Source organism: Rhinoderma darwinii, chromosome 2 (assembly GCF_050947455.1).
Source record: "Rhinoderma darwinii isolate aRhiDar2 chromosome 2, aRhiDar2.hap1, whole genome shotgun sequence".
In the NCBI taxonomy this organism is placed as follows: Eukaryota; Metazoa; Chordata; class Amphibia; order Anura; family Rhinodermatidae; genus Rhinoderma; species Rhinoderma darwinii.
In genome coordinates, this window is record NC_134688.1 from 74,707,594 (window position 1) to 74,734,529 (window position 26,936).

Below are 26,936 nucleotides of genomic sequence, written 5' to 3' on the forward strand. Positions count from 1 at the left end.
TGTCTCTTTATCTGGACTCCTATTGCTGAAAACTTTTGACGTCTCTGACAAAAATGTTTTATATTAAAATATTTCATTGAGTAGTCGGAAATTTCAGGCCTAACATTGTCTGACATGACTGATGACATAATGACTTTAGACTAACAATCCCCCCACCCCCCATGGTCAGTGGGACTGTCACTTTAGTTATGACGTCAGGGCTAAATAGCTATATTGAACACTGACAACTTTTCTCCCATAGGATCTCACTAGTGCCTTTTAGTCACTAGCCCAATCCTGAGTAGTCATGGTGTAAATATGAGCCTGACTTTCGGACTGCTGCTTCCCCTAGTGGCAATATGGGAGAAGTGGATGACTTAGGCTATGTTCACATGACAGATTTTTCCAGTGAAAAAAATCTGACATGTATTCCGCGGCAGGAATCAGAGGCTGACCCCGACTTCTGCAGCGGTTTGGCAGGTTACAGTCATATATTTCACATGCAGATAATCCCTATTCAATGGTGATGATGTGTTTGTGGCTCCCAACGCTCTTTTTGCGGCGGTATATGCTCCAGAAAATGCGTTAAGAAGGTACATGTCGCTTCTTTTTTTTCCAGAGAGGCTATTCCGCCTGCTGAAAATTCCGTCCTGTCTGAACAATGGAGAGCATTCCCATTGACATCAACGGGAGCCTCGTTACCAATGGAATTCGCACTGATTCCAGAAACTGCGTTGGAATCAGTGTGAAAATTCCGTCGTGTGGACAAGGCCTAATAAAGTTAAACCGCGACTATAGCTGCCTGTTGATACTACAGTCATTTTGGCAGATCACCGCCCAATGTTTATCCACCCTGAAAATCTGAACCAGCTGACTGCTCCCTATATAATTCACAACCAACAACAGGAAGTGATATTAGGATTGTCATTGTATAAAAAACAACCAAAATTAACCTGATCCTGACACTAATCTCCTATATATCACACGCTGCTAGTGGAAACCAATGGAGATGGAGCATCAGGTGAACTACAACCCCCAGCATGCCCTGCTGTACAAGTAGTCTCATGATATTTATGGTTTATGTAACCGCGTTCCCTGTACGAGAGCCACAACAGTCAGCACAGCGCGCAGGGCAGCCGTAACGGTATATAACATGGGCGGGCTCTGCTCGTTACATATCACCGGTGACGTCCCCGGGCCGCCCTGTCAGGCGTGTCTGGTATAATGCAGTGTATGTGAGGAGGGGGCACAGGACAGCAGCCGACATGTCTATCTACAGAAACGCCGTGTGGTTCGTGAAGGGGCTGAGGGAATATACCAAGTAAGTGCCGCACGCCCGACATCTCCTGCTATTAACACGGTGTCAGGAGTTGTACCGTGTAGTTGTCATGGGGGGTTACATTGTTGTGTACCTTACATTCCCCCACAAGCCGGCTCCATGTTGAGAACTTCACACCACACTGCACACTACTACACCACACTACTACACCACACTGCACACTACTACTACACCACACTACTACACCACACTGCACACTACTACTACACCACACTACTACACTACTACTACACCACACTGCACGCTACTACTACACCACACTGCACACTACTACTACACCACACTACTACACTACTACTACACCACACTGCACGCTACTACTACACCACACTGCACGCTACTACTACACCACACTACTACACTACACCACACTGCACACTACTACTACACCACACTACTACACCACACTGCACGCTACTACTACACCACACTACTACACCACACTGCACGCTACTACTACTCTACACCACACTGCACGCTACTACTACACCATACTACTACTACACCACACTGCACGCTACTACTACACCACACTGCACGCTACTACTACACCATACTACTACACCACACTGCACGCTACTACTACACCATACTACTACACCACACTGCACGCTACTACTACACCACACTACTACACCACACTGCACGCTACTACTACACCATACTACTACACCACACTGCACGCTACTACTACACCATACTACTACACCACACTGCACGCTACTACTACACCACACTACTACACCACACTGCACGCTATTACTACACCACACTACTACACTACACCACACTGCACACTACTACTACACCACACTACTACACTACACTGCACGCTACTACTACACTACACCACACTGCACGCTACTACTACTCTACACCACACTGCACGCTACTACTACTCTACACCACACTGCACGCTACTACTACTCTACACCACACTGCACGCTACTACTACACCACACTGCACACTACTACTACACCACACTGCACTCTACTACTACACCACACTGCACGCTACTACTACACCATACTACTACACCACACTGCACGCTACTACTACACCATACTACTACACCACACTGCACGCTACTACTACACCACACTGCACGCTACTACTACACCATACTACTACACCACACTGCACGCTACTACTACACCACACTGCACGCTACTACTACACCATACTACTACACCACACTGCACGCTACTACTACACCACACTACTACACCACACTGCACGCTACTACCACACTGCACACTATTACTACACCACACTGCACACTATTACTACACCACACTGCACACTACTACTACACCACACTGCACACTACTACTACACCACACTGCACACTACTACTACACCACACTACTACACCACACTATTACACCACACTGCGCACTATTACACCACACTGCGCACTATTACACCACACTGCGCACTATTACACCACACTGCGCACTATTACACCACACTGCGCACTATTACACCACACTGCGCACTATTACACCACACTGCGCACTATTACACCACACTGCGCACTATTACACCACACTGCGCACTATTACACCACACTGCGCACTATTACACCACACTGCGCACTATTACACCACACACTACCACACCACACTGCACGCTACTGCACTGCACACTACACCACACTGCACAGCTATTCCAGTCTTGTGACAATTTTGTCTTATGTATAAGAACGGGGCAGGGAAAATGGAGCAGTTGCCCATAGTAAAAAAAAAGAAAATATGCGCCAAAACTGCAGGAAATTCCGTTAAATACCGCACCTAATCGCGTGTTGTCCGGTTTTTACATTTTGATGTGTTTTTCGGCTTGTTTTCATGCTGTGGATTTTGGTGTGATTTTCCTCAGCACTAGGCAGATACAGATACAAGATAAATTGACATGCTGCGGATTTTAAGGGCTTGTCCACACGTAACGGAATTGCTGCAGAAAATGTATTGAAACTCGCAGATACGCACTGTTTCGTGCGTTTTTTACTGCAGAAATGGATGTGTATTGCTGTGTTTTTCGCAATTCTGGGAGATGGTGACGTCTCCTGAAAAACGCAGCAATTCTGTCCGCTTTCCGCAGCAGCAATTGACATGCTGCGGTTTGAAAAATACACACCGCAGGTCAATTTCTGGTTGAAATTTTTACGCTGCTATTGTATTCTGCCCAGTTTTTTTTTCCCCGGCTGAAATTCCGCTACGTGTGGACAAGCCCTAAAATCTGCACCACAGGTCAATTTACGTGCAGAAAAATATTGCAGCGTGTACATGAGATTTCCTGGAATCCCATTGACTATGCTGGTACTGTATTACGCTGCGGTTTTTTTGCCTGCAAATGCGCGTGGCAAAACCGCATGTAATGTGCATCAACCCTAAAAGCAACTTTGGCCACGACACAGGTCAGTGACCTGACCAAAGATCACTGTGTTGCCCTGTCTGCATCGCAGTTAATAAAAGTAAATGTGGCCATGTTGTGACCCTCAGGTTACCGCCACATGACCGTTGCAAGAAATCCGAACCTGCTGGATGTTTTGCACCTGCCGTGTCGCGGCGAAACCTGTAGGTCGCAACGTGGTCCTATTCACTGTCGTTACTGCGATACTTTCAGGGTGACGGCGATCTTTAAATTGTAGCTAAACGTTTGACAAACTTCTGACATGTCAGACGTTTGGATTGGTGGGGGTCCGAGCACTGAGACCCCCACCAATCGCTAGAACGAAGCAGCTGAAGTGCTCGTGTGATCGCTCGGCCGCTTCGTGTCTGTTTGGCTATTTCCGGAAATAAATGTATATGTGTACGTACTCCATACAAAGTCTATGAGCCCGTACTCCGATACATCGGTTTCTGGAATAGAGTGGCTTTCTATTCTGACTCCAGGGCTCCCAAGCAAGTCCCTGTGACGTCCATATTCACTAGTATGTCAAATGGACAGGGGTTGTCTTAATTTTATCCTAACTGGAGAAGCCGCTCCGATGGAAGGGAAATGTAGTAATACCTGGTTTATATGAAAAAACCACCATGTAATGTGTAGTCGCAGCTGTCGGTGGTAGTGACTCTTTCTAGCGCCTTTTGACTCTAGATCACAGGGGTCTCCTGAGCGGGGACAATGTTCATATTCTCTAATAAGGCGTGTGGAAATGAGTTGTCCAAACCCCTTTCATTTCCGCAGGGCAGGTAAAAATGAAAGCTGTGATCCCTACTGATAAATGTGCCCTACTGCGTGACCCCCATACTGTGCTGGGCCATGGCATTTGTATCTCGAGTCTTGGAGTCCACCAAGAAAGCATGAATGTGAAAGGGGTTATTCGCTCAGGACAACTCTTGTCTTATTAGGCCACATGACTATGGCACAGAGGGTCCTGCGTTTTGGACTTATCGAGCAGAGTATAGAGGTACTGGAAGGATCGGCCTTACTGTAGTGGACCCATTCACTTGCATTCTCCCCCTGTTAATAACATCTGATCACTGCAAGTTTCAGCGGCTCGCCAGGGAAGTAGATTTAAAGGGAACCTCTCCACAGTTTTGAAGCCTCAAACTGCTGACAGGGTGATATAGGGGAGTGGGAGGACATTGAAAACATACCTTATTTTTAGGTCATGCAAGTTACATGACCGAGAAACCGATGTTTGATTCCCCCGGTGCGGAGGTCACAAGTGCCACTCACTGCGCTGCGTGACTACTCGAACGGCCAATCGGGAGACTACTAGAGCCATCATTAAGAGCAGAGGGGCGGGGGCTTACAGCGTGCATTGCAGGCGCACTTCTACATCAAGTCCCGCCTTAGTGGCACTTGCAATTGGCGCGCTGGGGGAATTAAACATTGAAAAAAGGCATGTTTAAATGCCCTCCCCAATATCACCCTGTCAGCAGTTTTGAGACCTCAAAACTGCTGACTGGTTCCCTTTAAATAAGGAAGTCGTCTCCACTGAACAGACCCCATATAGATGCTCTTCTTGTTACTTGGACAACTACTATAGGCAGGGGCATGACTGTAGTACACACATCCCTGCAGCTTTTATTTTTTACATGTTTAATGTGTGGTTGACATGACAACACTTCAGGTCTATTTGATAATATTGGGGGAGATAAAAGACCTTCAGGAATTTTGAGGCCGATTTTGAATTGCCAGCATTGAAGTGACGCTGTATGACACAGTATGATGTATTAGGGGGAGTTCACACACAGTTTTTTGACGCGGAAACCGCGTTGGAAAACGCGGCAAAAAACAGCCGAAAATGCGTCCCGCGAGCGGAAAAACCGGCTCGCGGTAAAGAAGGGACATGCCCTGTCTTCGGCCGTTTAAAACCAACGTTGATGTGAACACAGCCTTGGCCTCATGCACACGACCGTAAAAACTCCCGTTATTACGGGTCATAATCACGACCCGTAATAACGGGCTCATAGACTTCTATTGGCGACGGGTGCCTTCCCGTTTTCTCACGGGAAGGTGCCCGTTCCGTTAAAAAAGATAGAACATGTCCTATTTCTGGCCGTAATAACGGCACGGACAGTCCATAGAAGTCTATGGAGCTCTCGTAATGACGGGTGGCTACATGTGTGCACCCGTCATTACGGCAGCGTTGCTAAGCGACGTCAGTAAATAGTCACTGTCCAGGGAGCTGAAAGAGTTAACTGATCGGCAGTAACTCTTTCAGCACCCTGGACAGTGACTACCGATCAGTATAAACCTGTAAAAAATAAAAATAAAAGACGTTCATACTTACCGACAACTTCCTGCTTCCTCCAGTCCGGTCTCCCGCCCGTTGCCTTGGTGACGCGTCCCTCTAGACATCCGGCCCGACGTCCTGGATGACGTTTCAGGCCATGTGATCGCTGCAGTCAATCACAGGCTGCAGCGGTCACATGGACTGCCGCGTCATCCAGGGATGTCGGGCTGGATGTGAAGAGAGGGACGCGTCACCAAGACAACGGCCGGGTAAGTATGAATTTCTTTAACTTTTATTACAGAAAAGGCTGTCCCTTCTCTCTATCCTGCACTGATAGAGAGAAGGGGCTGCCGATTAGTGCAGTGCTATTTTGCCGCCAAAAACGTGCTCGTAAATACGGGTGGAATACGTGTGACACCGGACCCATATTTACGAGCACGGGTTCGTAAATACTGGTGGAATACGTGTGACACCGGACCCGTATTTACGCCAGTATTTACGGGTGGGAAAAAATACGGTCGTGTGCATGAGGCCTTCGGGCGTGGACCTGCCAGTGATATAATCTTGTTATGTAGTAAAGTTATTGTTTGACAGACCTGTCCTAATGCAGTTATGAAACAATCTCTGTGAAGACGTTACAACACAAGAGTTGAGATCACTGCAGGAAAGTGGATGCAGCTCATGTGAAAAAAAAATGGGGGCAAATATAGCAGTGCAGTCTAAAACCCCATGCACACACAGTAGTAATTTTCTCCTGTAATTACAGATGAAATTGCGGACCCATTCATTTTTATTGGCCACGGACATCTTTCCGTATATTTACGGATGTGTGTCTGGGCCGTAGAAATGATCTGCAAAATATAGAACATGTCGTATTCTTTTCCGCAATTGCGGCACGGACTCGCCCATAGAAGTCTATGGGCGCTTCCACAATTGCGGACAGCTATAGATGTGTGTCCGTAGCCGTCAGATCCATGCTTGCGGACAGTAAATACCTTTACAGTTGTGTGCATGAGGCCTAAAGGGGTAGATGTCTTTAAAGAGGCTCTGTCACCACATTATAAGTGGCCTATATTGCACATGATGTGATCGGCGCTGTAATGTAGATTACAGCAGTGTTTTTTTTGTTGTTAGAAAAACGATCACTTTTGACGGAGTTATGACCTATATTAGCTTTATGCTAATGAGTTTCTTAATGGACAACTGGGCGTGTTTTAGTTTTTGGCCAAGTGGGCGTTGTACAGAGGAGTGTATGACGCTGACCAATCAGTGACCAATTAGCGTCATACACTTCTCCCCATTCATTTACACAGCACATAGCGATATAGCTCTATCGCTATGTGCAGCCACATAAACACACTATAACGTTACTCATGTGTCCTGACAGTGAATATACATGACACTTCGCTTTCACAATCCCAACACTACAGCACCGGAAGCGTAATCTCGTTTGAAATTACAGTTTACAGCGCAATCTTGTGAGATTACGCTTGCTGTGCTGTATTGTTGGGATTGTGTTGGCGAAGTGTCAGGATTGTGAATACACATCACGTCCTGGCTGGAGGTAATGTATATTCATTGTCAGGACACATGAGTAACGTTATAGTGTATGTGGCAGCACATAACGATAGCGCTATATCGCTTTGTGCTGTGTAAATGAATGGGGAGAAGTGTATGAAGCTGATTGGTCACTGGTCAGCGTCATACACTCCTCTGTACAACGCCCACTTGGCCAAAAAGTAAAACACGCCCAGTTGTTCATTAAGAAACTCATTAGCATAAAGCTAATATAGGTCATAACTCCGTCAAAAATGATAGTTTTTCTAAATAAAAACCACTGCTGTAATCTACATTACAGCGCCGATCAGATTATGTAGGAGATAGGGCACTTATAATTTGGTGACAGAGCCTCTTTAAAAGGGTTATGTGGGGACTCTGAATTATTAGCAGTGTATTCACTCGCTAATATACATTCCGGCCCCCCGTCACGCTAATTCCGAGATTTTTATAGCGCTGCCGGGGGACTGGAAGTCTAGCTGCACAGTCTTCTTTCATGACTCTTCTTTATGTGACCGGCCCCGCTCTACTCCATGTACAAGCAGTAGCCGCAGTACAGCGATTACATACAGTACAGCGATTACTTACAGTACAGCGGGGCTGGTTATAAGACGAAGAGTCGTTCACTGTGCGGATTAATTAACTTTATTACATGGGTGGTTACGATTGCAGCAATACCATCTATGTGTGTATTATTTTTTTTTTTCACCACCTATACAAAACAAAATTACTTTGTATGGAATTAAATGTTTTTATTTATTGTTCCTTTTTTGTAATAAATTTAATTTAAATTAAATGTTTTAATTTTGTCCCACTAGGGGATTTCACAATGCAATCAACTGATCACTTTCCTAATGCTTTGGTGTACTCCGTTTATCACTGACTGGCAATAATGCTTTGGTATACTGAAAGTCCTAATAGGCATATAGGTATGATCGCGTTGCGGATGTGCCGATGGGGTGACAGAGGGAACCCTCTGCCTAACCCCCTAGATGCTGCTATTGAACGTGGCATCTAGGGGGTTAATGAAGTAGCAGTACTCCAGGGTCTTCCCTGTGACCGCTGCTGTATATAGTAACCGCATGGTCACAGGGCTTTGCAGCGCCATCGGGCACATGCACAAGTTTAAAGGCAGGCTGTTCAAAAACAGCACTTCATGAAGAACAGCCTACCGCTGGGATGTTTGCCGTCATTCAGTGGTTAAATTGCCAGGAAAATTCTTTGTGTGAAGGAAGCCGTAGGGCTCATTCAGACCAGCGTAATTCTCTTCCATGTGCTGTGCGTTTAAACCGCACAGCACGCAGACCCATTGTTCTTAATGGGGCTGTTCACACATTCGTGAGTTTTCACCCAGCGAGTGTGCGTTGCGTGAAAATCACTGCATGTCCTATGTTGGAGCGTTTTCACGGAAAACCACGGACAGCACATGGACGCACATTCATGTGTTGTCCGTGTTTCACGCATCAACGACGTTGAAGAAAAAAAAAAGCACGTGAAAAACACATGCCACGCGCAAAACACACTGATGCGAAAACGCAACGCACACGGACAGAATTACACACCTTTTTTTTTTTTTACACGTGTAAATTATTTAAACGTACAGCACATGTACGTGAAATCCGTTTGTGTGAATGAGGCCTGAGAATAAAGAAAAAGGCCATGTTATATATACACACAATAGTGGACACAACGCGAAATGATATTTTAAAGTTTCTCTATGTGAAAAATCCCTTTGCCATATGGCGTTGCTCGGGGCAGTCTGGGTGAAATCACTCATACATCCTGAGACCATTTTAGGCATTTCTGCCACACTGAAACCAAACTCCGTTTGCAAAAAAAAAAACCTAATCAGTCACAATAACGGGGGATCTCTTGTGTTTTGTAGAGGTGGATATGAAGCTGCCGCCAAGCACTTTGCTGCAGAAGATTTGCAAGTTGATGTTTCTGGAAGGTCTTACATGATTACAGGATCAAATAGTGGCATCGGCAAAGCCATTTCTCTGGCAATTGCTAAAAGGGGTAAGTATACGGTGACCGAAATAAAGAATAGACCTGTCATTTACTCTATATTACCAGTATGTACATGATATAGCTATGGTTACATTTATTTTTCCACTAAAACTAGATCTGCTATAAACGGGAGGTTTAACTGTTCGGACCCCAATCATCGCATGTTCACACTGGGCGGAATAGCTGCAGGTTTTTTGCAACGGACGTCATTGTGTAAAATCCTCCGCATATTCCAGTAGCAGCAGCAAAGTGGATGAGATTTGATAAAACCTCATCTACAACCTGTGGAAAAAATGAACTGAGAAAAACGTTCATAAATTGACCTGCGTTCTATATAATTTTCTTAGTTTTAAATCTGCAGCATGTGAATTTATGCTGTGGAATTGTTGCACTTTTGATGTGCCCCCCCCCCCCCCATTGAATTCAATAAGGAGGTAAAAACTGCAGCAAATGACAAATATTTTTTTTTATTTTTTTTTTTTGCAATGGAGAAACTGCAATTCCGCCACAAAAGTTGCATATCTTTTTAATTCAAATAAATAAAAGTGTATACATACCCCTTTGGTGTTGTCAAAGTAGGGCTGAGCGATTATGACCTAAATCAAAATCACGATTAGTTGAACATATAACCTTGAGGGCTTATTCAGACGAACGGGATATACGTCCGTGCAACGCCCCTGATTTTCACTCGCGTCGCACGGACCTATATTAGTCTATGGGCCAGTGCAGACAGTTGCGTGATTTTGACGCAGCGTGAGTCCGCTGCGAAAAACACACGACATGTACGTTCTTCTTTTTTTTTTTTTTTTTTCTTTATCAAAACAAGTCCGTTCTTTGAGCGTATTTTGCGCATCACGCACCCATTGAAGTCAATGAGTGCGTGAAAATCACGCATGTCAAACGGAAGCACTTCCGTGGGACGCGTCTGATTCGCGCAACAGCAGTAAAACTATGAATGTAAACAGAAAAGCACCACGTGCTTTTCTGTTTACAAACATCCAAACGGAGTGTCATTATGATGGCGGCTGCGCGAAAAGCACGCAGCCGCGCATCATACAATGCTGACACACGGAGCTGATAAGTGCTTTTTGCGCACGCAAAACGCAGCGTTTTTTGCGTGCGCAAAACGCACACGCTCGTGTGAATCCGGCCTGATTATGATTAATGAACAATTATTTAGGCCACACCTATTTTTTGCATGCCACACCCCCCTATTTGCATGCTACGCCATTAAATTAATATTTATCTCCTGAGCCTGCTGTATACTACTGTATATAATATACCCCCTGACACTGCCGTCCACACAGTATATGGCTCCCCATAACTGCCGTCCACACAGTCTAATGCCCCAATCGTGCCTAATAAAATACATACTCACCTGAACCCGTTCCAATGACGAGTGGAGGAGATCCCTCTGCTCCTCCAATCTGAGTAGCTCGGCACAGACAGGCGCGATGACATCACTTCCTCGTGCCTGTCTGCGTGAAGCCGTGAGCGTCCGTTGATACATAGTGAATGGTAGATCAGGGACCTTACGGCTCCTTGCTCTACCATTGGATTCAGCTGTATCTGCGTCCTGAGGACGCAGATACATTAGAAGCTGGGAAGAAAAAAACAAAATACAAGATGTGTTAATTGCACTGAATTTCGTATTTTTTTTTTTTTTTTTTCGATTTATTGCCCAGCTGTATGTCAAAGTGACGGGTATTTTTATTTTTTTTGCAAAAGAAGAACTGAAGCAACTTTGCAAATAGAATTGATTAAAAATCTGCAGCGCTTATGCAAACGTATACATCTCCATAGTTACAGCCTACAAACAAACCCTGTGTAGTCTGATTTTGTAGTCCTTCTCCCTTCCATCTGTCCCCTGTTATTCGCTTACCTACCATATTTGTTAGTAAGTAGAGGACAGATGTAAAGGAGTATGACTGCAGCATTTGAACAAACCCTTTATTTGTAGTCTGTAACCATGGAAATGCGTAGGAGCTGTGTACACAAAACGATGAGATCTTTCAAACCGTTTTCAAAATTGCTGGCTGCAAAGGGGGACACACCACTAGAGGGTAGTTGTCAATGGGCAGAGTCTTCTATTTTGGGGAATGACACGTTGGTGGATGCGGCGTCTTGCAGGAGTCATGAGCATTCTCTGTAATCTTGTTCTTTTGCTGATGTTGCTTTTCTTGTGTGGAGATCATTGTGTTGTGAACTTTGCCGCTTTTTGATATAACAAACGTTTATTTTTCTTATGAGTGGTTTGAATTTTTCTAGGTGGAATTGTACATTTGGTTTGCAGAAATAAAGACCGAGCAGAAGAAGCACAAAAAGAGATTATTGCCGGTAGTGGAAATCAGGTGAGGATGCAAAATGTGCAGAAAAACCTACAAAGTACAACCCCTACTACATTACAGGCCTCGTTGTCACAGCCTCTATGATGTTGGGGATATATTGGATACTGCGGTGTTTGGCTGAAATGTATAGTGACAGTCAGGAAAGTAATTTCTTACCTTATTACTATAGGAGGAACCACGTGACCAGGTTCTCATCCTTGGGAATTCCTACAAATACATCATCTCTACTGTAAGGCCGGATTCACACGAGCGTGTGCGTTTTGCGCACGCAAAAAACGTGGCGTTTTGCCTGTGCAAAAGGCACTTAACAGCTCCGTGTGTCATCACCATAGGATGCGCGGCTGCGTGCTTTTCGCGCAGCCGCCATCATTATGACACTCCGTTTGGATGTCTGTAAACAGAAAAGCACGTGGTGCTTTTCTGTTTTCATTCATCCTTTTCACTGCTGTTGCGCAAATCACGCTTGTCCCACGGAAGTGCTTCCGTGCGGCATGCGTGGTTTTCACGCACCCATTGACTTCAATGGGTGCGTGATGCGCGAAATACGCACAAAGAACGGACATGTCGTGACTTTTTCGCAGCGGACTCACGCAGCGCAAAAATCACGCACCTGTCTGCACGGCCCCATAGACTAATATAGGTCCGTGCGACGCGCGTGAAAATCACGCGCGTTACACGGACGTATATCCCGTTCGTCTGAATAAGCCCTAAAAGTGATTTGTTGCTGTTTCCAAGGAACCCTAGTTGTGGAAACACTGTGTTAAAGCGAACCTAACTTTTCAGAATAAGCTGGTGTGTGTGTGTGTGTGTGTGTGTGTGTGTGTAATAACACTAGTTCTGGCCATTATATGACTTGTATTCTGCATTATTTAGCAGTTTTCCCCCCTGCAGTCTCTCTCTAATTATTAGTTGTCTCTGAGCTAGTGGGTGGAGATTGCTAACATGTCTTCTATACATAGCATACATAGAGAGAGAGAGCAAGATTCTCCTCTAATATATATATATATAGATCACACACACATTTTCTGCAGCAACATGGAGTAGATTATACAGCCGTGTAGCGTAGAATCCAGCACTGGGATGAGATATAACTCGTAGGCCGCATTCAGATGACCGTAGTCTACGTATGTGTAACGGCCATTAAAACAACGGCCATCACACGGACGCATGTATTTCAATAGGGCCGTTCACACGGCCGTTGTTGCAATAGACCTGTGGAGGGTCCGTTGAAAAATAGAACCTGTCCTATTTTCTTCTGTTTTTCACGGATGCCTCAGCAGACTCCAGTCTATGGGGATCTGTGAAAACGGGACCTGCACAAGTGAAACTCGTTCGTGTGAATCTGACCTTACTAGAAGCTGCAGAACATCTGTAGGTGTCTCAAATAATTACATAAACTAGACCCTAAGTGGGTGGTAAGGCACAACACAATTGCTCACACTGTATATACAAATTACCCTTGGGCAACAAAATGCCTATTTTCCTTCACACTACTGAATTTATTAAGAAATAACCTTCAGTAAAGCTTCCAAAAACTGAAAAACACCCTTTACTACAAAATGTTAAATGTCCCTTATTGTCCTGTATCAATTGTAAGCGGCACTGATAGATTGTGTGCATTAATGGCCTATCATTCAATGGAAGCGTGGTCTGCAGTACACAACATCACTAGAAAACAGTCTATCAGAACTGTAGGGACATTGTAGTCAAATTACAGGTAAGTATATTTTCACATCCGCGTCAGGAATGGAGCCCTGACTGACACACACGGAAACCATAGGTTTTGATTTTAATGGTGACGGGTCCAGTGCCAATGGTTTCCGTTTGTAGTTGGGCAAGGGTTGTGTCGTTTTGACGGAATCAATACCGTAGTCGACGATGGAGTGAAAAATGGTCCGAGTCTCCGATCCGAGGAAAGATAGAACATGTCCTTTCTTTCTTCAGATCACTGACGGGACTCGGACGGCACACACGGTCGTGTGCAAGAGCCTCAGTCTCTCCATGCTGGAAATCCCAATTTAGAACTTGCCAATAAGAGCTCTCAATTTGCACAACAGTGAGTGCGAGGAAGTTCAAACCTCAAATTTGACTTTGCTCTTATGTTGTGTGCATTTAGAGCTCCTTGTAAAACACGGCTGTGCTCTTTTTGTATTGCTTTTCCTCCATAAACTCTGTGGGGTTTATCACCATATTTTACAGAGCATATTGGTTCACCTGGTGGACATGTCGAACCCAAAAGAAATCTTGGACTTTGCTGAGAAGTTTAAGGCTGAAAACCGACTTCATGTGTTGGTAAGTTTGACCCTATACACAGGCTAGACGCTTCTTTCCTTATTTTTTTTTTTTATGCCACTACCTAGTGCTGGGCGATTATGACCTAAATCAAAATCACGATTAATTGAACATGTGAACTCGATGAACAATTATTTAGGCCATGCCCCTATTTGCATGCTACGCCATTGAATTAATATTTATCCCCAGAGCCTGCTATATACTACTGTATATAATATGCCCCATAACTGCCCCCACACAGCATAATGCCCCATAACTGCCCCCACACACCCCAAATAGCGCCTAATAAAAAAAAAAAATAATAATATACATACTCTCCTAACCCCGTTTCAATGACTAGTGGAGATCCCTCTGCTCCTCTGGTCTGTGCGGCATGGCGCAGACAGGCACAATGACGTCACTGCCTCGCGTCCGGCAATACATCGTAAATGGTAGAGCAGGGACCTGACAGGACCCCTGCTCTACCATTGGTTTCAACTGTCTGTATTCCGAAGATGCAGATGCAGTTTAAACCGGGGAAAAAGAATTGCTAAAACTGAAATTCGCAAGATGACGTTTATTAATTGCGCTGAATTTTGTCTTGTTTTTTGTCAATTAATCGCCCAGCCCTACCACTACCCATTGTGCCTACAACTAGAAACACAGTTCATGATTAGCCCCTCGTCCCTTCAGATGGTATTACAAGTGAGGCCCAATTGTTCTCTCCTTGTATTTCTAGGTAAATAACGCGGGGTGTATGCTGAACAATCGCGAATTGACAGAAGATGGAATTGAGAAGAACTTTGCCACTAATGTCTTAGGTAAAATAAAAATCTCATCTTTCTTTATAAATACCACATGCATTGTTTTATTTTGTGCATATGTTGAGATTATTTTACATTCACATCCCCTACAATATTAAAGCGATCGTGCAGCCTGGTAACAGAAGATAAAGGTTTTAGAGCAAGCGTGTAAGAGAGAGTTAAAACAGTGGGGTTTTTTCAGGCAGAAAAAAAATCTGCCCGGGGAAAAAAAGCTTTTGTCTCCTATTGAAATCAATGGGGGGCATTTATTGGCGCCAATTCCGACGCGGTTTCTGCGTCGAAATGCTGTGTGAACTAAAAGAAGCGGTTGCGGGCTACTATTATACATTTTCTTTCTGCCCCTTATCTGCGAATGTCTCTGTATTCTCTATTAACTTGTTCATAGTTGTGAATGACGCAATAGATACCACATTGTTTCTACCACATTAAGACACATTATCCATAATATTTATTTCATGATTCCCAATACTGATGGTGAATGCATAACCAACAGGAACTTGAGACAGAGAACAGAATTAAAGTAGCAGAACTGATTAAGGGCCCAGAGGTGTGAAATGTCCAAGTGTTCATGTGCTGATCTCGACAATAATGCAGGACTGTGGAGTCGGAAAGTCAAACTTCTGACCCCCTCTATATTTCCACTGTCCCACCCTAGTTCTGCCACCTTCATAAATGGCTCATGTATAATAAGCCGGCTTGTCTGCTCGCAGTGTATAAATGCATGTGTAGCTGGGAATGTTGTAAGAACATTTTGTGCACTATTCAGTACTTAAAGGGATTGTCCAATTTCAGCAAATTTTAATTAGTTTTAGTTTTCCAATGAACTTTCTGTATTAATTTCTGACGGTTTTCAAGATCTCGGCTTGTTGTTATTCAGTAGGAACATTCATTGTTTACTTCCATTGGATATAATTCTGTCCATGGTCATGTGATAGACACATAACATTATTTTCTGAAGCTGGACAACCCCTTTAATACGGTCTTATTGTTCTCTCCAGCAGTCCGGAGATGACTAATGTTACGCCGACTTAACTATAGGGCAAATGATGCACCAGCAACGGGTAATACCGCCAATTTCAACTGTGTTTGCATCCTCTGGGTGCAGACACAATTGAAAACTTGTAAGGGTGTTTGGTGGCGGACATCCTGAGGAAGAGCGGCATTGTGGTGTGACTTCCCCTGTGTAAGTGTCCCGTTCGCCTTTGCGTCCTTCACCTTTATTGATTGTATATCTCCCTTCTGATTTGTACAGGACGCTACATCACAGCTCTGGTACTTACAGCCCTCAGTGCAGCCTGATCACTGGGAACAAAGACTATTAACCCTTACCGCGCCAGTCTGTTCAGGGGGAGTACCCACTTATGAAAGTTATGCACTGTGCCCACCAAAGTGTTAATACGGCCCTGTACCCTGTAGTGAACTTCCTCCTCTCGCCTTCATAGGAGGAACATCACTACTGAGCATGTGCGGCCCAGATTTGGACGTTTTAAATAGGGGCCTTTGCGCAGCAGCATAAAGATACTTTGTTTGATAACCAATTGCTTTTAGAACATCCCACTTCTCACTGCTTTTTGATAAATGGGGGCCTTACGGCCAGTTCACATCTGCGCTGCCTTCCATTCATTTGTTCCGTTCAACCTTTCTATCAGAGGAACAGATGAACGCAAAGCCAAACGGAAACTATCGCTTCCGTTTGCATTACTGTTGATTTCAATGGTATTTTTTTTTTTTTCAGTTGGTCTCCGTTCTGCTAGGTTTTAATTTTTTTGCACGAAAACAAGAGCGTAGTCAACTATTCTATTGTTTCCATGAGAAAAAAAAATGGAAACCTAGCAGAACCGAGGCAAACTGATACCAACTGAAAGAAAACAATACCATTGATATCAATGGTCATGCAAACCGAAGCAATAGTTTCCGTTTTTTCTTTGCGTTCATCTGTTCCTCTGACAGAAAGGTTGAATGGAAGCGAGCGCTGATGTCAACCGGCTCTTAGACCGTTCTGGAGCATTGTCTGCACGGCATCTTTGTTTCTATAATTTAGCATAGGAGGTTCTTAGCCCACATTTTGATCAAATTGTCTGAGCCCACCTGCAATGAAAAGACCACCACTTTTTTTTTTTTTTTTTTTTTTTAAATTGGGTCCCTAACCTAAACAGACAGCTTTTTCCTTGACCTAAGCCTGGTTATGGCAGGTGGGCTCACACAATTTGATCAAAATATACACTAAGAACCCCACAATTGTAAGTATAGTCAACATAGCAGTAATGCAATTTAAAATCTATACAGTACATTTGGTGCTCACAGATTACTGTTGTAATGGTGTTTTTGTGCTTGTTCCCCGTCTGTAGCTTCAGTACAAGACTGTTGTGAGGTGCAGTGTCATGTGTTTGCAAAATCCAGATAAATCACATTACCCACATCCAGATTTGCACTTCACTTCTCGTAGAAACCGAGCATGTTGGTTAGGCACAACCTGTTTTTCATGTATCTATGCTGGCTTAGATTATTTGCTATGTATACAAAAGTATTGTCACACCTACACATTACACCTACAGGACCTTTTATGACCTCCCATTCAAAATCTATGGGCATCAATATGGGGTTTGTCCCCCCCCCCCCTTTTCAACAAGATTTTGTAGCGTGTCTGTGTGAATTTTTGCCCATTCATGCAGAAGAGCATTTGTGAGGTCAGACACTGATGTTGGAAGAGACGGCCTGGCTCACAATATCTGTTCTAGTTCATCCCAAAGGTGTTCGATGGGGTTGAGGTCAGGGCTATACGTGCCAGTCAAGTTATTCCACTGCAAACTCACCCAACCATGCATTTATGGACCTTGCTTTGTGTACTGGGGCACAGTCATGCTGGAACAGAAGGGGCTGAACTCCAAACTGTTCCCACAAAGTTGGAAGCTACAATTTTTCCAAAATGGGTATGTTTACACGGGCTATTTTCAGCCGTTTTTCGGTCCGTAAACGCCCCGAAAATGGCTGAGTGCGGGGGCTAAAACAAACATCTGCCCATTGATTTCAATGGGAAATACGGCGTTCTGTTCCGATGGGGCATTTTTTACTTTTCCGTTTTCAAAAATGACCGTGTAAAAACAAAAAACAAAACGCTTTGTAAAAAAGAAGTGTGTGCCACTTTGAGCTATTTTTGGAGCCGTTTTTCATTGACTCAATAGAAAAACAGCTACAAAAATGGCCGTAAAAAACAGCACAAAAAATGCGAGTCGCTTAAACTGCTGAAAATCAGGAGCCGTTTTCCCTTGAAAACCGCTCCGTATTTTCAGACGTTTTTATTAAGCGTGTGCACATACCCGTATTCTGAAGCATTAGGATTTCCCTTCACTGGAACTAAGAGGCAAAGCATTATCCCCATACTACCCAATAGCATTATCCCTCCTCCACCAAACTTTACAGTTGGCACCATGCAGTCAGGCAGGTAACGTTCTCCAGGCATTCACCAAACCCAGACTCCTCCATCAGACCGCCAGAAAGAGAAGGATGATTAATCACTTCACAGAACACGTTTCCCCTGCTCTGGAGTCCAGTGGCGGCGGCTTTACACCACTCCATCTGACACTTGGCATTGTACTTGGTGATGTAAGGCTGGCATGCAGCTGCGCGGCCATGGAAACCCATGTCGTGAAGCTCCCGGCGCACCGTTTTTGTGCGGATGTACTCTGCAGTTATTGAGTCAGGAGAGCGTTGGTGACTTTTATGCTCTATGCACCTCCGCACTCGGCAACCTCTCACTATAAAAAACGTTGTGGTCTGTCACTTGTGGCTGAGTTGTTGTAGTTCCTAAACACTTCCACTTTACAATAATATCACTCGTGATTGCATGTGGAATATCTAGGAGTGAAGAAGTTTCACAAACTAACTTGTAGCAAAGTGGGCATCCCACTACAGGACCACGCTGGAATTCAGTGAGCTCTTTACAACGATCCATCCTATCACAAGTGTTTGTAAAGACAGACTGCATAGTGTCGATTCCATTGAAATCAATGGAAAGCTGTTTGCAGGCAAATTTTTCAAGTGTATTTTGGAACGAAATACACCAGATAATCTACCGTGTGAACATAGCCTTAGCTCTGCAGACTGGTTTCCAAGGCTCCTTTGCTTGTTTTTCTTCTTGTTTAGAGGTCAACTTTACCCCCGTTTGCAGTAAAACGCAGTATTGTACTTTTCTCTTTTCGGCTAATCTGCTACCTTTTTGGTTTTGTAGTTGTAATTTGGTCTAATTCTGGGGAGGAACATACTGTAATGTCCCGGACTCTGTTCTCTGAATTAACCTTCCAGCATTTGTCCTGACTCCAACATCAACAGGGCTCCATTATAGACCTGCGCCTTGACTGCTAGAAGTAATATCCCTCTGTGTGGCATTCCTCAGTCACTGGACCAGAAAGATAAAATGCTCCGTAGAAGACGATGCCCATTACTGGAGGGCTGTGGTTTAGTGCATTACAGGCCACAGAGCGACATATTGAGCGATCTAATGAACATGAAAGCACGGCCTGTTAATCTAATAATGTACCCGGCCCCTCCCAGGGGCTTCTTGTTTGCTGAGTCACTTAATTTAGTGGTTATATTAAAATTCAGCTAGTTGCAGCTACATATTTCATTACAGGATTTTAATTTGACAATTTTTCTTTGGTAAAGAAAATAGAGTGTGCAAAAGTTTGGAATTACCAGAACAATTTTTCTGCATTTTAATTTACCGATACCACTAATGATGATGATGTTTTTATGTCTAATCGATCAATATTGATTTAGACAGGTCAATCCTTACGATCACCCGGAATCAAAGAAATGGAAGCGTTTTTTTGTTTTTTTTTAATGTGAACGAGTTTTTAGCGCATCCTTAACCCATGTGCATTTAAACATGATTTTTAGGGTGTTCGTACACATGGCGGTAGTGGGTCGTGTGGCAACCATTGAAACCATGTGCCTCACCCGTACAAGCCATTTGGCCACGAAACTCATCACAAAACTGCAATTAGCGCTACTTGGCCACGCAGCACTCTACCGCCACACGGCCATTATCTGTATGGGCTTCTTTAGAGAAACTCTAGAAAACGTACTGGCTTTATGTAACATAATTACTATACTTGGGTTGCAAGGTGGATAATTCACTGGCATTTCTAAAGTTTAAAGTGTTCCTCCACTTTCAGTGAAAAATGATTATAGAGCTGGAGTGTGCATCATAATCGTTTTTCTACATTACAGATTCTGCTTCTAGCGTCAGCACGGACTGTGTATAGTCCGTGCTGCCGGGGGGTCGTAACTCTTCAGTGGGAGACAGAGCGTCCTGCTCATCTCCATCGGTCCTGTTTGCAGAACGGCCAGTATAGAATCCTATAGCGCTATAACGTTCTGCATACTGGAGCAGGATGATTTAGAAAAACTATTATTGTACACACTCCAGCTCTATAATCATTTTTCACTGAAAGTGGAGGTACACTTTAAGTCTGGGTTAAAAAAAAACGCAAAATTTGGCAGAATACACACTTCCGTTCGGGCGCTACATTCTCCTGTCCAAAATTGGGAGTGGAACCCGGCTCTACTAAGCAGAGAAACATTCCCGAAAACATCCTCTGTAATAGACTGGAATCGGACTCCAGGTCAGGGAAGAAGGGAGACCTTTCCAGTCTATTGGATGTGTTCGATACAGGAAACTGAATATCTTATTTATACAAATGTGTTCACCACTCATGACAAATTGAATCCAGCCTAATAGTCATCTGCAACAATAATCAGATGACTCTGCTAGTAATTGTAGCATCCAAAGAAAAAAACGTACTTGAAACTGGCAAATAATAGGCTAAAATAGGCAAAATAACAGAAATTGGACAAGGTATTACAAGGTCGTCTATTCATTTGAATGGCTGGCGTGTAACAATGATAACTAATAACTGGGGGGTTCCAGGAGCCAGACCCTTGATGATCAGCTGATCGTGTTCAGGCAACTATCTTTAGAGAAGGGGTTGTCTTCATAAGACAGTCCCCAGATGGATAAGAACAGTCTAGCAACTAAAGGAGTAGTCGTCCATTGGCAACTATGCGACTGAATTGGCTTTTTTTTCATTCTATACCATTTCTTTTTATTTCTCCATAGGTACATATATTCTGACAAAGGCTCTTCTTCATGCCTTGGAAAAGGAAGATGATGCCAGAGTAGTAAGTTCCCTGTTGTTGACTGTTTGGAAAGCATTGAAATGTATATATGCAGCAAAAACATGGGGGGGAGATGTATGAAGGGCATTATGCCAGTTTTTTTGCTTTAAAAAGTCACATTATGGTGCCCTTTTCCACCGCACAACTTAGTAGAAGGAGTGGGGCCACCCGCAGGCCAACACATCTACCATAATTTTATGCCAGAAACTGGTGTAAATTATAGCAGAAATCTACGCCAACTCATAGCCTACCTAAATTTCGCCTCTTGATAAATTTGCTTGGTCCTGCAGTCTTTATACTGGGACTGGCATGTGAAACACCAGTCTTAGGCCTCATGCACACGACCGTAAAAACTCCCGTTATTACGGGTCGTAATCACGACCCGTAATAACGGGCTCATAGACTTCTATTGGCGACGGGTGCCTTCCCATTTTCTCACGGGAAGGTGCCCGTGCCGTTGAAAAAGATAGAACATGTCCTATTTCAGGCCGTAATAACGGCACGGACAGTCCATAGAAGTCTATGGAGCTCTCGTAATTACGGGTGACTACGTGTGTGCACCCGTCATTACGGCAGCGTTGCTAGGCGACGTCAGTAAATAGTCACTGTCCAGGGAGCTGAAAGAGTTAACTGATCGGCAGTAACTCTTTCAGCACCCTGGACAGTGACTACCGATCAGTATAAACCTGTAAAAAATAAAAATAAAAGACTTTCATACTTACCGACAACTTCCTGCTTCCTCCAGTCCGGTCTCCCGCCCGTTGCCTTGGTGACTCGTCCCTCTCGACATCCTGGATGACGTTTCAGGCCATGTGACCGCTGCAGCCAATCACAGGTCAATCACAGGCTGCAGCGGTCACATGGACTGCCGCGTCATCCAGGGATGTCGGGCTGGATGTGAAGAGAGGGACGCGTCACCAAGACAACGGCCGGGTAAGTATGAATTTCTTTAACTTTTATTACAGAAAAGGCTGTCCCTTCTCTCTATCCTGCACTGATAGAGAGAAGGGGCTGCCGATTAGTGCAGCGCTATTTTGCCGCCAAAAAGGTGCCCGTAAATACGGGTGGAATACGGGTGACACCGGACCCATATTTACGGGCACGGGTTCGTAAATACTGGTGCAAAACGGGTGGAATACGTGTGACACCGGACCCGTATTTACGCCAGTATTTACGGGTGGGAAAAAATACGGTCGTGTGCATGAGGCCTTAGTAAATCTAAAAACACCGGCATGTTCAGAAAACTGCATGGGGTGAGGGAATTTCTTAGTGTCTGCTCCTGGACTTTACTCAAGACGGCCGATGTCTATTTCCTATTAGGACATTTATTAAGAGCGACCCAGCCCGTCTACGTATTACATGGTCAGCCATTAATTTACATAGTCATCATTTAAGGGTATGTTTGCGGTAGATTTGTTGAAGAAATTTCTGCAACTGTCTTATTCATCTCAATGGGGTTGTAGAAATTTGTGTGTTTGCCGCTATTCAGAGGAATGACTTCTTGCAGTTGCAGAAATTTCCACAACAAATCTGCCATGTGTGAACATACCCTAATAATTCATTCTCTTGCAGCGGCTGTGGAATTTGTATAGCTGAATGAAAATTTGCACAAAAATTGTTTTTACCAGGGAAAGTTTTTTTTTTTATTTTTTTTTATTTTTTTAATTCGGCCATAAATTGTTGCCACCAGACACTTGCATGCATAAATTATTCATATATTAATCATACTTTTTACATGCTTCTGTATTAGTAAAACTCTTGTTTCAACACCGCGCTACCCTAGGCATTTACACAATCCATGATTACGATAAAACGGCCATAGGAATAAGATCTGCCAACAGCAGTTAGCCTGCAGGTAGTAAGAGTAGACCTTTGAAGATGTATTACAAAGATGCTACATTTTACACTTGACATCAATTTACATCTGACCAAATAACCAAAAGTTGTTTTTTGTTTTTTTGTTATTTTTAATAAAAAGGTGTATCAGTGAGTTTTGTGTCACTTTGAAAATACTTTTTATTAAAAATTATCTTTACTTTTTTGGACACAGCAGCTCTGTATTCCCTATACAGAGCAGCTGTATCTAGCGCTATTCACTGAATCAGTCCGCCCTGCGAACCTGACGGGTTCAGTGACAGTGGGCCCTGTGTGTCTCTGACATGCAGTATCCACCTGTAAACTATCACATCTAAGTTCATAAGTGGATCCTGCGTGTCACTGAACCCGTTAGCGCTAGATACAGCTGCTCTGTAAAAAAAAAATCATAAAAACTATTAATAAAGTTGCACTGATCACAATGACTGACGTTTTTATAAAAAAAAAAAATGCCATTCAAAAGGTTTTCATAGCCTTTCAGTTCCTGTACACCCGCGTGCACTTTTGGCACCCTGTTTTGAAGCACACAAATGCCAGGTGTACAGACACCCTTTAAGACGCATGGTAGCTCCTGGAGCCGACATTAAATATCACTAGAATACTCTAAAAATGGAGCCAAAAAATACAGTACTTTGAAAGAATACTTAAAGGAGGTATTCCACTAAAACAACTTATCACCTATTCACAGGATAGGTGATTTGTTTGAGCGATGGGAGTCCCACACTGATCCAGAGAACGGGCGCACAGGGAGTGGCATGCGTGCTGCTCCATTCATTCTCTATGGGACTTTGTTCATACAGGGGACTCGGGACCACCGTTCTTTGAATCGGTGGGGGTCCCAGCGATGAAACAATTATCACCTATCTTGTGGATAGGTGTTAAAGGGAATGTGTCACCAGATATTTTTTTTTCTTTTCAGTTAAACAATTAGTATATTAGTGATTTACACATTGTTTTTTAATTTTTTCACAAGTCAGGATATATTATAAATTAGATTCTAATTTATAACATTTCCATGTGCTGGACCCTAGAGGGAGAGTTCCCAGAATTGCAGCATGGTCACTGTGTAAAGCAATCTCATTGATTTATGCTGCAAATTTGGGGCCGAGTCACTCTCCTCTAGTGCCCTCACACAATCCTCCCCCCCCCCACCCTTCTTCTGGCTCAAACCTCCTACACTGTGTGCCGCCATTTTCTGAGCGAATACTGTGTAGGAGGATTAGATACAGGGCTCAGGGGGGCGTGGCTTAGGCATGGCGGTGTGAGGACGCGTGCGACTGCAGCTCCGGACTCACCCCGCCGAAAATCACCCGACAGGGCATACTCACCAGCCGCCTGAACCAGCATGACAAGGGGGAAACACAGTCAGCACCTCCCGGACACATCGGGCACCCCGTCCATCGGCCGGTTCCTCCAGTCCACACAGGAAGGCACCCCACAGCGGTCCTCCTCGTCCCCTCCAGTAGGCCGCAACCAGCCTTCACAGTCGCCGCGGAGACACACCCTGCCTTCCTCCCTGTCCGGCCAGCTACAGATCGGCGTCTGCACTCAAGGCCCTGGAGGAGAGATGCAGCCGGCAGACAGAGGTCAGTGTGGGGCAGAAAGCACAGGGCCACCTCCACCGGCCCAGACAGAGGCAATCCCCCTCCTCCATATTCAGCACCAGCCAGTTCCCGGACGCGGGGCCCCTAACTTGGCACCAATAGGCAGGGTACATGAGGCGCCACTACAACCGCCAGCCCAGAGGCCGGCGACCGCGCCAGACAGCCAGCAGAGCCACGGGCTGCCGGTCATTTTCCGGGAGACCCCCCTCTCCCACCCCGCCAGTGCACACAGGGGATCATCACGCAGACCTGTCCTCGGGCCCCCCCGCTCTCCATCGAACGGACCCTGGCAGAGCTTTGGGAGATGGTCAGGGTATTGCCCACTAAAACTGACTTGGACCTACGCCTCGCACGGCTAGAGGAGAAACATGACAGGGCCATCGGTGAGGTCACACAAGATGTACGTGCCCTGGCCGCGAGGGTAGACACTTTAGAGCGCCAGCACTCCGTCGGCTCCCTGGCCATATCGGTCCTTTCCCAGTCCTTGGCTACCCAAGCTACGCAACTCCGAGACCTCTCCCTACACTTGGATGATGTCAAGAACAAGGGGCAGCGTAATAACTTGAAACTGAGGGGTTTGTCTGAATCTGCACCCTCTGATGGACTTTACGATGCTGTGACTCACATTTTCAACAAACTCCTGGAGTGCCCGCGGGATATGCGCCTTCAAAACGTGATACATACTGACCAAGTGGGTTTTATGCCCTTACGGGAAGCGAGGAATAACACCACGCGGGCAATTAATTTAATGTACCAGGCGGCAGTCTCGTCACTCCCCACTTGTTTTTTGTCAACGGACGCGGAAAAGGCTTTCGAAACGGTCAGCTGAGACTTTATGTTGGCCACTTTACGACATATAGGAATAGGGACTCATATGATGTCCTTGATCTCTGGTCTCTACTCCTCCCCGTCAGGTCAAGGTGAATGGGCACCTCTCATCCTCCTTTGGGATTACCAACGGTACACGACAAGGCTGCCCCTTATCTCCATTGATCTTTATTTTATGCCTGGAACCCTTGTTGTGTCATATCCGCTCCAACCAAGACATTACAGGCTTGGACCTGGGAGGCAGATCCCATAAGGTTGCCGCCTACGCGGACGATCTGCTGTTCTTCCTCACAGCCCCTAGAATTTCCTTGCCCAACTTGATGGCGGAGTTGAGTAGATACTCGAGATTATCCATCTTCAAAATAAACTACCAGAAGTCAGAGGCTCTTAACATCTCGTTACCGCAGACTCTGGTTACTGACCTGACGGAGTCCTTTTCTTTCAAGTGGGCAAGGGACTCCCTTAAATACCTGGGAGTCCGACTTCCCAGTGATCTATCTCGCCTTTATGCGGTGAACTTTCCCTTGCTTCTTCAACATATAAAGGCGGACCTGGACTCTTGGACGTCGGGCACCTTCACCTGGTTTGGTAGGTGTGCAATTTTTCTAATGAACATTTTACCACGGATTCTGTATCTCCTACAGGCCCTACCGATACATATCCCGCACCCGTTCTTTCAATCCCTGCTGTCCCTGGTGCACAAATTCATATGGGCAGGGAAATCGGCACATATCGCCCGATCCTTGCTTTTTCGTGTAAAGAGGGAGGGGGGGCATTGGTCTACCGGACTTTGTCTCCTATCACCACGCCTCCCTCTTGGCACGAATCTTAGACTGGTTCCGGCACGGCGGGATAAAATAATGGGTATCAATGGAACAGGCCTTTATGACAATCCCCTTGCAGGCACTACCTTGGTTGGGCAGACATGTTCCCCGGGTCGCGCGGACACACCCGACAATAGGCCCCACCCTTGCAGTCGCAGCACGGGTGTTTCCTCGGGTGGAGTTCTCGCCGTCCCCCTCCCCGCTATTTCCGATCTTAGGCAATCCTGCCTTTCCACCGGGACTGGATAGTGGCCCATTTCAAGTATGGTTGAGGGCAGGTAAGGGACAGGCTATACAATTTCAGCAGGATGGGAGGTGGATGTCGAGCGCTCAAATACGGTCTCTATCGGATCCGTTCCCTCTCGGCATGGCAGGTTACCCAGTTGCGGCATTTCCTGGTGTCATTAGACCATCCTGGAGCGCAACCACGAGACTGCTCCTCGTTTGAACTCCTGTGTACAGGCACGATCCGTCACTCGTTGTCCAGACTCTATACGCTCTTGATCTCACCCTCCAATTTGCCTCCACCTCCTTACCTGCTTAGCTGGGAGAGGGACTTGGGCGAAACACTCACTCCTGAACAACAGGAACGCCTGTTCACCATCACGCATAAGT

The 26,936-nt window shown here is 45.0% G+C and overlaps 1 protein-coding gene across 1 annotated transcript in view; it reads left to right on the plus strand.

Annotated features, from left to right (window-relative positions):
- Positions 1 to 1,066: 1,066 nt before the first annotated feature.
- Positions 1,067 to 26,936, plus strand: part of DHRS12 (dehydrogenase/reductase 12) — a 36,369-nt gene continuing 10,499 nt past the window's right edge. The window contains exons 1-6 of the mRNA XM_075851773.1: positions 1,067 to 1,300; positions 9,446 to 9,579; positions 11,839 to 11,921; positions 14,118 to 14,210; positions 14,929 to 15,010; positions 21,132 to 21,193. Coding sequence (XP_075707888.1) covers positions 1,245 to 1,300; positions 9,446 to 9,579; positions 11,839 to 11,921; positions 14,118 to 14,210; positions 14,929 to 15,010; positions 21,132 to 21,193 — 510 coding nt within the window. The 5' untranslated portion in view covers positions 1,067 to 1,244. The remainder of the gene's footprint in view (positions 1,301 to 9,445; positions 9,580 to 11,838; positions 11,922 to 14,117; positions 14,211 to 14,928; positions 15,011 to 21,131; positions 21,194 to 26,936) is intronic.